Source organism: Vigna radiata, chromosome 8 (genome assembly GCF_000741045.1).
Source record: "Vigna radiata var. radiata cultivar VC1973A chromosome 8, Vradiata_ver6, whole genome shotgun sequence".
NCBI lineage: Eukaryota > Viridiplantae > Streptophyta > Magnoliopsida > Fabales > Fabaceae > Vigna > Vigna radiata.
The window spans coordinates 32,331,600-32,343,545 of record NC_028358.1 but is presented as its reverse complement, the minus strand read 5'-3'; the positions used below and the strand labels follow the sequence as shown (position 1 = coordinate 32,343,545).

The window sequence follows — 11,946 nt, the reverse complement described above, 5'->3', positions numbered from 1 at the left end:
GAGATGATAAGAATAAAGAACAAGTGTGAAATTGTTTCCCCTTTTAGAAAATCTGATCAAGATAAGATAATAAGTTAAAAATACCAAACTTTCAAGACTTGAAAATCTCATAAATTTTAATTATCGTTAACTTTGAAGCTTGTAAAATACATAAGAAATGACCATTTATTTATAGCCGAAAAATTGTTCAATAAATATTAAAATAAAGCAAAAAATAAAATAAAAGACGTATACTTTCTCTTTACATAAGATAAGGATGAAGGATATTTCAATTTTCTTCCTAATGAGGTGATTAGGTTGGAAAACTTAAATAACCACTTAGTCATGTAATGCATCTTACTCTTTTCATATTTCAATTTATGTCATCTTTTGTTGTTTCTACATTATTTGTAATAAGTGTATGAAATCTTTAAATGTTATATGAAGAGAAAGATAATACTAAAAATTAATTAATATTTTTTAACTTTTAAAAACAGTAAAGATAATATTTATAAAATAGAAATTAAATAACGTCTATATTTTTTATAGAGTGATTACTTTTTGATGAAAATCACATGTTATAAAGAAAAGACTAAATATTATACCATGTACGTCACCACTGTGCTTGCGTATGCTCTTTATTATAAAGAGAAGAATATAACAGTATATGGCGTTATGCTGAAGTGATACTTTTCAAGATGAAGAAACTATTTTGCAATGGACAAATGAATCTCTTGAATTAAGCAAAGACTGTGACGAAAAATATAAATAACCCAGCACAAACGAAACATAAGAGAGCAGGGTAAAACAATCAAACTATCTGCCCTCTCTCCCCCTTTTCTCTTTGGCCAGTTCGCTTTGCCTCCAAAGCAATGAACTATGAAGAAAAAAATATAATACACACGCACAGAACCCACCCAGAACCCACACAAATAATTTGTAGTTCTGAATTTCAATTACATCATTTACATGAAATTAGAAGGTGAGAAGAATCATTGGACTGGGAAGGAATATTGAAAGGGAAAAACAACAAATTCCTTGAATCAATGGTCAGTGCATTTAGGTTGTTGCAAGGAAATCACCTGCATTTGTCAATTAATTTCTCCTTTACAGGACCAATTTACAGTAGTTCAGAGGGAGGCAAGCATAAGATTAGTGATCGTCAACCTGTAACACAAACATTTTGTAGTTTTAAGAAAAATAAAAACCAAACCAAGAAGATGACTAAAGCATTCTCAATATCTAGTTTTCTTTTTATACACATCTTTTAAGTGCCACAAACACTACGTGCACAAACTGAGCAGCTATCGATAAGCTGAATATCATTGAAATCAAAATTAGCCTGCTTCAGATTCATACCTTCTTCAGAGAAGTCAAATACATCGCCAAGCATGTCATCATTATCACCATCTTCATCAGATTTTTCCCTGCCACAGGGACTGCTACAATCCACTTCTGTTATGACTTCTGTTGATTCATGACAATCAACTGATGCTTTACAATAACCTTCTTGAAAAAATTGATCGAAGTCTGGTGAGTCACGTATTGACTCCTCACAAATAACATTCATATTCAATTCACAGCCACTAGAACTTGAATTGAAACTGTCATTGGCTTTATCATGATTTGATGATTTAACCTTTGCAGTTATAGCATTGTCAAAACTTGAGGCACCTGTTGAAACATAACTTGCGTCAACAGTTTAGACTTTTCTGGCTTAAATGAGGTGATGCCAACTTAGCCACCTCTCTGTTCTTGAAATTAATCTTACTATTAGACAAGTTATTTGAAGAAAAAACTCTTGACAAGTCAGACAACTATTTAGTTCACTAAAAAATATAACAGAAGATTTCACGTTGTACTGTTTCTCTTACCAACAAACGTCTTGACAGCTTGACCAGGTACCGTCAATTTTGAATTGAAAATTGCAGCTTCTTCTGACAACTTCTCCTCATTTCCATGGGAATCAGACGAAGAGCTAGAGCACCGTCCCATAATAATACCTCTGGCAAAAATTGTGGATTTAGTTAGCATATGCATGGACGGTTGCACAGATGTTTGCAAATTTCAGACAAAAGTAAAATAAAGATGAAGAAACACTCTAAAATTAAATCCAAACAAATGTTGTAAAACAGTATTCCCTAAAACATCACTATAGAAAAATTCATATATAAACTATTTAAAAACAAAAGGAAAATGAATAGGAAAATTAACACAAATAGCAGCATGTACAAATATGAGATTTCAAACTCCCATGACTTTAAAACATCTCCACATAGAACTTTAAAATAAAAATAAGAAAAGTGATAGGTACCCATTAGGTTTATTAGTTGGTTAAATAAATAAGGTATGCGGCCAGAAAATAAGAGGGGAGGGAAGAGAGATCATCCTGTCATTTGTAAGAGCGTCAGGAGATGCAGACCACGGAGGTTCTGTAAGTCAGACAGTTTTCTTTATGTAATTCTGATTACGTTCTATCAAATAGTACGCGATCTCTGATCTTTGACTTTTGTCGGAATTGTTCATGAAAATGATGTCAATATTTGATGGGAGGGAAGCTTATTGGTGGTGGTACTGAAACTAGATCTGTAGCTTAGAACCATTGGAGCAAGTGAGGAGAAAATATTATGGCATGCTGCATTTGCATTGAAAGGATAAGCTGTACAATGGCTGTGTTTCTCAGCCAAGAAAATAATCAAGAACAACAAAAGAAGAAGAATTGAAGAAAGAAAAAGAGGCGGGGGTGAAGGGGAACACACTACCACAGCAAAAACCGCTTCAGTCATCGTAAAGAGTAAGTTACGCACGCTGATCAACGAATTTACACTGCAAGAACCGCTGCAGATTTTTTTATTAGAGGTAGACGAACCTTTGAATTGCAAGTACAAAAAGAGTGGCATATGAAACAGGGGTGGAAGGTCCAGATTGGAATTACAGAATCTGGGTCAATCTTTTGACTTATGAGCCAGGTCCAAAACACTAAAAAAAGGGTGGGTTTTAAAGAAGTGTTGCATTTGACTCTTCGGCTAGCAATGAGCCCAGTCCGGCTGGTAGAAGGACAAAAGCATGCTGTTGCACAGACCTATAACCCATGTTCATACTTTTGGGTACCATCACAAAGAGGAACCCATTCATTCAATCTTTCAGGGCCTATATCACCATCTGAGTTTGCTGTTAATGATGCAAAAAGAGGATTTTGGTTATGTTTAATGCAATGAGGCCCTGGTGGACTTTCAATTTTTTGCCACTACATTTTGTTCACCTTGAGGACAAGGTGGAACTTTAGAGGAGTATTGATTGAGGTTGGTAAGCTGGATGGATTGGATCAATTTTATTTTGGATTATAATAATCAGATAAAAGATTCATTAATGTAATTTAGACCATTAAAAATCTTGTTCATTTCTTAAAAATCAAATCCAATTCATTAATTAATTTTTTCATGGATGGATATTCCATCCATAAAATTAATATATTTTTATACAATTTTAAAAAATATTGTAAAACGAATTCAATAAATATATTTGAGAGCTTTTAAAAAAGTAAATTTGAGAAAGATATAATTATGAACAAATATTGGTTGGATTAATTTGTATTCAATTATTGATGAGGATCCATTGGATTTTGAAATAAAAAAAATGGATGAATCTGATCCAGTCCATTTTTTACATTTTTTAATGGATGGATTTACTTGTGGATGGATAATGGAGAAATAAATTATTTCCTCACCCCTAGCAATGATAGATACCCAGTAGCCAGTTAGCTTAGTTGGTTAACTAAATAAGGCATGTAGCCTATGAATAAGAGGGGGAGGGGGGAGAGAGATCATATTGTCATTAGTAAGAGGGTAATGGGTGAAGTAGATCCTAAAAGTTCTGAAAGTAAGACAGTTTTCTTGTTTAATTCTGATTCAGTATCTATCACAAAGCTCAGCAACAAAGAAGGAAAATGAAAGCAGAAACTCAGCAAGAAACTGCAAGCATGAAGGAAATGCATAGCAGCAGAGAGCAAAGCCAGGCGCTAATTGTAACTACAATTTAATCTTTGACAACTCATAGGAGACTAAAATATATTCATTAGTGCAGAAAATCTGAGAGCCTGATTTAAATTGAATGCATCTAGAATGGAACTTTTCTAAGTGGCAAATCTCCGTAAGACATAGTACCGAGTGGACCAACTACAATACGGCAGATAAGTAATTTTACCTGTCACCCCAAGTAGACTGAATTCTGTGGAAATGATCGAAGATGGGCAACAGATCTTTCTGTTTTATTTCAATCTCATTAGCTTGAATACTCTCTATTTCAATTTCCCCCCTAGTAATAAGCTCATACAAATCTGGCACTCCAGCAGCTTTCAAAGGACTCATCACAAAGAGAGAGACCTAAAAAATTGAGCAAGAAATAGTTTGTATGAAAGAAAAAATAATGTTGTGTTCAGCACAGAAATCAAATGATTACCTCGGACTCCTGCCAAATTGGTATCCGCCCAGAGCTTATATGTACCTCTGCATTTGAGAAATGACATTGTTTATTAAGTTTTATAGAATTATTGCTCCCGATTCTATTAACCTCATAATCTGAATTATCCAAAATCATTTCTTCAGCTTCCAGTCCACCGACAGTATTCCCCAATACACACACTTCTTTTTCTGGCCAATCATATCTCCTACAGACATCCCACCACTGAACAGGTTCAACCTTCACACGCAAATCTTCTTCTTGTATCTGTGCTAATGGAACTAGGGCTGTTCTTGAAGTAGTTTCACTTGAATCTGCCACCAATGGTGGTAGTAGTTTATATTGAATTAAATGACCAGAAGGGGTATAAACTAACAAGTGCTCCATAGCCTGAATTTTTGAGTATGCATTCTGTGAAACATGAGGAATGGAACTGTGAAAGACAGCAGAAACAGCACCAGATGGAATTGGAACTTTCCCTGCTGCAGAAGATGCCGCACTACTAACTGTATTGAGCCATCCGGCATTACTATTCTTTATTCTACTAACCACTGAAAGAACAACAGGAGGTGGGGGTGTCAGGCTCAATTGTTGCTGATTTACTGTGAAATGTGGAGTGAACCACCATGGTAGAGGAAAAACTGGCAAAAGAGCAGGCCCATCTGTGTCTTGATCGTGCATCTTAAGAACTGTCTCACCACCAAAAGGAGCAAGAACAAAAATATGACAAGTTCCCTTGGAGGAAATGATGGCAACCCAGTGACTGTTATGGCTAAAGCAAATATCTTGTATTACCTGTATAATTTGCACAATTAAGTAAAGCCCTTCTCAAGCAAATAAACATAAGGATTTACTTTTGATATTCTGCTATTTACACTCTCATCCAAACATATACTGCCAAATTAGTGAAGAATTTTGTACCTAAAAAATGTAACTCTTTCAATAATGTGTCAACACATCATTAGATGATAGTATAAAAAGCTTTATACTAACAGTTTATCAAATTTGGGCCCTAAACACAAAAGGCATTAAAGAAACAGTGAGAATATAAGCATACAGCAGATGTCATGCCACGGTGGAGCTTGTAAAGGTGCACATGTGAACAGCTCCAATCACTGCTTTGAGAACCTGGTCCACTTTTTGAGCAGGATGGCATAATTCGAAATATATTAATGTTGTTGCCATGAATTGAGGCTGTAACCAAAAGTGTCCCACTTGGGTCAAAACATAATGCAGATATTGGACTAGTATGAGCCCTAAATTGTGCCACAATAGCTCTAGAAACAAAGTCCTTGACAACAACCTGCAATGGATGAGAAATACTAGTCAACAAGTATATAGAATGGTTACTTTCCTGTTTCAGCTGACATAAAACAATGATTAAAAGAAGGGCGAAAAATGACAAAAGACTACCGCAAAATACTCAGGGCTATTAACTACCTTATAAAATTCTTCTTCTATGGCTAAGCTGAACCAATAGATGATCTCATGCAAATTGTAATACAGATGCCAATATTACTTTAAGAAAGAAAATATCTAGTCAGGGTCCAGAACGTTGCAAAATAAAATCACACTATAACGTGTTAAGTTGTCAGCAAATAGATTACTCACCATCCCGGCTGTATCTGTTTCTGTAGAATTTGATGCAAATCGACTAACTTTCCAACTTGAGCTTGACGATACAGGAGAGCTAGATCCATCAGGTATTAGATCTTGATAATATTTAGACAATGTTTTGTATCCCATATCACTAAGATTGATCAGCCCTGCCGCCAAATGCTTGCTAGATTCCATGGCATATCGAGCTACCAGGTTTCCACTGCTGGGTGATGTCGATGGGCTGCCAGCAGGAGGAGTAAGACTCTGAGGACTCAGGCGACCAGTGTTTGACAACAATGGGCTGTTTGAGGCATAAGCTAACCACCGAGGACCTACAGCCATAGGACCGTAGCCAACATTAACCCCAATCATTCCTTGTCCTCCCAACTGAGGTACGGGGTAAGTGAGAACACTGAATTTATTCTCAAGTGTAAGAGCGTCAAAACAATATATCTGCGAGCAACGTATAAATGAAGGAAACAAATTAGGCAGATTTTACCTATGGCAATAGCAAACTAGGTTGCTGTATTACGATGAAATTATAAATAGTATACATAATTGATCCATTAGGTGACAGGATAATCTATAATTAACCTGCAGAAGTTACAGTATGTCCAAGGAAATTGATAAGACCTGCCCATAATCTACCAATACAATAATATACTAAACTTCCTCAACAAAGTAACATGTATTTTTTCAGAACTAACAATGAAAGTGCTACAAACAAATTGAAAGTACTTAAGTCAAAAACCATACTTGCGTAGCTAGACCAACCGCCACCAGTCGAGGACTGCACCTAACCATGTATACAGTTGAACGAAATCTCAGAGCGTGAACGTAGGTATGGGACCTTAATGAGTAAAACCGAACTGCTGTAGCTGAGCTAACAATATTTTCCGCTTGAGCTTCGTTATGGCCATCTCTTACATTTAGCATTTTACCGGGGATCTTTGATTTATCACATGCAACAACCAACAGTAAAGGGTGGGATGCTCCAAATCCTTCACAACCTTCTGATTTTGCAGGAACAGGCTGCATCTGTAAAAAGGAAACTGGATCATCACGTCTAGACACAAGTTCCCTGACACTAGAGGCATCTTCCACGTCAAGAACTTGAAAGCCATTGGAATAACCAAGTAAGAGGACATGCTTGAAAGAAGACGGACTTAGTTCTAGCCTGTCAAAGCAAGCCCAAAGCACCTGTTCCACAAATAAAGAGGTAAATATTGCTGACTCCATCCATAAGTAATAAGTTTACAGCCGGAGAGCAATTGCGAAGTTCGCCACATGGCAGTGTTGATCAAACTACAATTCCATTACTACAATTGGGATCCGTAAATTACTCGACAGTGCCAGAACACAGCGAATGCTTATAATAATTAGCACATACATAATTCCTATTCTATATCCCAGTTTTACCCTATCCGCAATTACAAGGCCCGTTAGAAGTTGTTTAACTACTCCATTACCATCGAACAAACCAGTCTCAAATTAATCATGTTCAGCAATCATGAAAAAAAAAAAAACATCTCTTCAATTTTTTTGGAGTTAGAGAAATCGCTATTGTTAATCAGAATATTCAATGCCTCTTCGTACAAAAACAAAGGACAAAAAGAAAAGAAAAATACTGGAAATGGAATTGCATAGAGATAGCCATGTCGATTACGCTCTTAGCTTCATTCAATAATCCAGAATAAATGTAACACCAATGTTATAGACCAAACACATGAAATAGCAATAAACAGTTCATTCCTGAGATTGGAGACAGTGTCTCAACCAAAAAAGAGCATCTCTATAAAGACAACCCAGCATAGGCAAGTTTTTGCCGCACTAAATTTTCCTCAATGAACAAAGTTCAAAACGCAAGCATGTTTGACTTGTCAGTTTTCAACAGCATTCACAAATCGCAATTTCAGAAGACAACGCCAACTGACAAGTTTCGAAGAGTAGCACTCACGCAAAAATGCTACCTGGTCTCTACGGTCGTGTCCTTCGCCGGATAAGGAGGCAGCGACGGAGGCGCCGGCGGAACGTACGCCGGAGGACGCCGTCTTAATGCAAGACGATATAAACTTGAAGGAAGAAGGAACGAATCCATTGCTGCTCTTGCTGCCACCGTTGTCCTTGGTCTGATTCTTCATAATAAGGAGATAAACTATTTTCTACGGGCCACCGGTAAGTCACCGGGAATTCCGTCGACGAGAGTCGCGGAACGCAGGCGATCGAATATAGCATAAATTGAGAGGCGTCGGGATTCGCCGTGCGCGGCGGCGGAGAACTCCGGCGATACGTGTTAGTTGGTGGTTGAGGAAATTTGACCTTAACGAAGACGGTTCCTCTTCTCTCTCTCTCTCTCTCTCTCTCTCTCTCCCGTTTCGAGTTTAGACTCAGCGCTACTCCGCTTCTGCTTGGTGCTAATCTCAACTCTTATTTCACTATTGCCACTTCGCTCCCACGACATTTTCCAAAATCCCCCTTACGTCCCTTTCTTATGCTTTCAAACTTCAACTTCGCTCCAAATTACCATCCACCCCTGCGTCTCTTTTTTTCAACTCATAATAACAGTTATAAAATATTATTTATTATTATTATTATATTTATTTATTTATATTTACATTTATTTTGCCGAGGCAAATGAAGGGGTTTGGTTGGTGGATGGGAAGGACGGTTTGGTTGGTAATTGAATGCTTGGAAGCAAATTATTGGTGGATGAGTGTGAGGGGCAAATCGGACATTACCTTGCTGAACTCGTGTGTTTCGTGCGTGTAGTATTTTGATAGTATAAGATTGGGGGCGTTATCGAGTTACGAGCAAGTTTAGGGGAGAATTCCAATACGCAAGTATGTAGGGGTGCCTTGAGGAATTAAAATAGAATTATATAATATTCTTATGAAAAGAAAATTATATTTTTTGGTAGTTTTTTTGTGTAATTTTTATAAATGTATAATTTGTCGTAAAAAATAGAGTCCACACGGCATGTTGATTACCAAAGGGACAAGCGTGGGAATATCTTAAACTAGATGCGAACCTAATTAAATTAAATTTTATTTTCCTTCCAACATCAACTTGTTTACCAAGAAAGTGACAATAATAATTGAGTCGTAATTATAGGTAGAGTTAGAGTGGATGTAAATCCACCTCCGCAATTTTATTTCTTTAACCACTTTTATTTAGGGTTATGTGTAGAATTATAAATATGAACAACTCAACTTTTACACAAGTATTAATTTAAATCTTAACATTTATTATATAAAGATACACAAATAAGTGTAACAATTTATATTAGATATTGTATTAAAATACATACATGATATCTCTTAAATCAAAACTCAAAAATTTCTATCAGAATTAATTACTTGAACAATAATATATTAAAATTAGTCATTTTTTTCATTATTCATCATTTGAATAAATTTTTTGTTTAATAAGAAATACAAATATTAACATCTCATAACCAGGGCGGATCTTGTTAAAGGCTATATGATACAATGATCCTAAAAATTTTGTTAAATTAGATAAATTTTTAATTTGTTTTATAAAATATGTTATTTAATGTTAATAAATAATAAAACATACAATTAAGTATAATAAAAATAAAAAATTCATTAAGACATTTTCCTTTTTTTTCTCTATTTTTTTCTTGATTTATTTATTTCTTTTTTCATCTTTCACTCTTTCACATTTCTTTTCTGCAAAAAAATATTAAAAACATATTTATTATTTTTATTTTCATTTATAAAATGTCGTGTTTCATTTAGAAGAAAACAACACTGTCCCTTAATATTAAAATTTTGATTTCTTAATATTTTACTCATAAGTATACAAAGTATTCTGTATAGTAATTTTTTTTAATATAAAAAAATTATTATATTTTTTTATAATTCTATTTTAATTATGACTAGTTAAAGTTTTTATTAATAATTGAATCTCTTAATATTTAATTATATTATGATAGTTTATTTTTTAGTTTTTAAATTTTTCTTAAATAGGTATTCTTATAAGAGTTAAATTAAATAATAAATTCATTCTTTAAAAGTAAAAAGGAAGCGAACATAAAAATAATATATTTATTTATTTTTATCTACATAATGCTATTGATTTAATTTGGTTTAATAATTTCACGGTTTTAGAAGTTGCATATTTGTTTTTTTAATTTTTTGTTGTTGTATTATTATTTTTGAAAAATTGAAATAATCACGTGATACCTTTAACGGTGTTATTATAGATACTAACAACAAAGACTTGATTATCTTAATTTTTCAAAATAAAGAGTTAATTAAAATAAAATAATAATTAAGAATTCGATTTCAAAAAAAAAAAATGGACTTATGGAATTATTAAACTATATAAATTGTTCTTAAATACTCTCAAACTTAATGACCTTCTCCAAATAGCTATGAACTGAAATTACTCATTTTTCAATCTTATAAATAGTCTTTTTTAAAACCTTTGTAATATCTTGGTTTGGAATGTGCAACGAACATGTACCATTTCCCTCAAAGAAGTGAAAGCAACATTGAAACTCAAGTTAACACTTAAATACTGAACATCATCGTCATTTGACTCATTTGAGAACTTAGTGAGTAAATCATGTACAAAATGAGGAAAATTTAAAAAACATATAAAGTGAAATTGGTTAGGAAGAAAATTTTTAAAACAAGTAAATTATTTATAGACATTTGCAATGTTAACGGAAATGGTATGCTTCATTATGCAACCTTCATCCGTCTTAGATGCAACATCCTATGACACATGCAATTAAGTATCAAATTTTTTAAGAAAATGATACGTGAAAATAAATCATTACAAAGCATTACCAAGGAGTTTAAGTAATATAAGAATATAAAAAGACATAAGTCATATAGGAAGTTCTAACACATTCATATGAATTGAATATATTATTTCTTTGTCTTGTAATATCTATAATAAGAAAGGAGACATATGCACCGCAACCTTAATACCCTTTTAACTATGTACCAATTTTCCTTCTTTGGGATGATTTCATCACTAATGTAACAAAGGATACAACAGCCGTTGTTTTAAGGTTATGACAGTGATTCCAGAACTAAGATATATTCAGGTAAGGTAAAAAGACAAAATTTTTTGCTTCGATTAAAAATCTAAAACAAAAAAGATTACGATTTTGTTTCGGTTAAAAAAAATTGAAACAATAAACAAAAAATAAATGGGGTCTTTTGTCTTGGTTAAATCCTGAACTGAGACATTAAATCCTTTTCTACCTCGATTGGATTTAGAACTGAAACAATAGATCATTTTCTGCTTCGGTTGCATCCAGTACAGATGGACTCTTTTTTGTCTCAATTTTTATCACAACCATTGTCTAAAGTCTAATTTAAAAGAAAAATAAAAAACAACAATTATGTTTCTTCAACATTCCATATCACATATAAGTAGCATATATAATAATGAGTAATCTTTCGATTTTTTAGAAAGTGTCATTTTTTATTTTTCAATTTTTTTTTTCAAACTATGCAAATATATTTAAAATAGTTAAACTTTTGAATTTTGAGATGAAATTTTTTGTTAGGAGTTTTCATGATTTTTTAGTTCTTCTAACAAATTTTCAAGACATTTCGAGTTCGTTTTATCATACTTTCAATTTTACATATATCTGTATTTGATGCATATGGTGTACGAAGAAAAAACAATCAAATGAAAAGAAACGAAACTAAAGTTCAATTGTTTATAGAACGGAAGTCATAAACCTCTTTTAGATTTTTTTTTTTTTTAACCGAAGTATATATATGTATGTGATAATTACAAAAATGTTATTGCATCATGTTATGCTCTAATTACAACGAAACTTATGCCAAATACACAAATTAATATCCCTCTTTTTTACTGGTGGATGCACCGCAACCTTAATACCCTTACAACTATGTATCAATT

At 33.5% G+C, this 11,946-nt stretch overlaps 1 protein-coding gene across 1 annotated transcript; it reads right to left on the bottom strand.

Annotated features, from left to right (window-relative positions):
• Positions 1-689: 689 nt before the first annotated feature.
• Positions 690-8,526, bottom strand: LOC106772147 (autophagy-related protein 18h). The gene is made up of 9 exons (XM_014658341.2): positions 8,007-8,526; positions 6,793-7,236; positions 6,049-6,489; positions 5,495-5,740; positions 4,438-5,232; positions 4,183-4,361; positions 1,854-1,984; positions 1,339-1,653; positions 690-1,146 (listed from the first exon to the last, which is right to left on the bottom strand). Exons 1-9 carry the CDS (start codon positions 8,175-8,177, stop codon positions 1,142-1,144), a joined length of 2,727 nt encoding a protein of 908 aa, XP_014513827.1. The 5' UTR covers positions 8,178-8,526; the 3' UTR covers positions 690-1,141.
• Between the last annotated feature and the right edge of the window lie 3,420 nt (positions 8,527-11,946).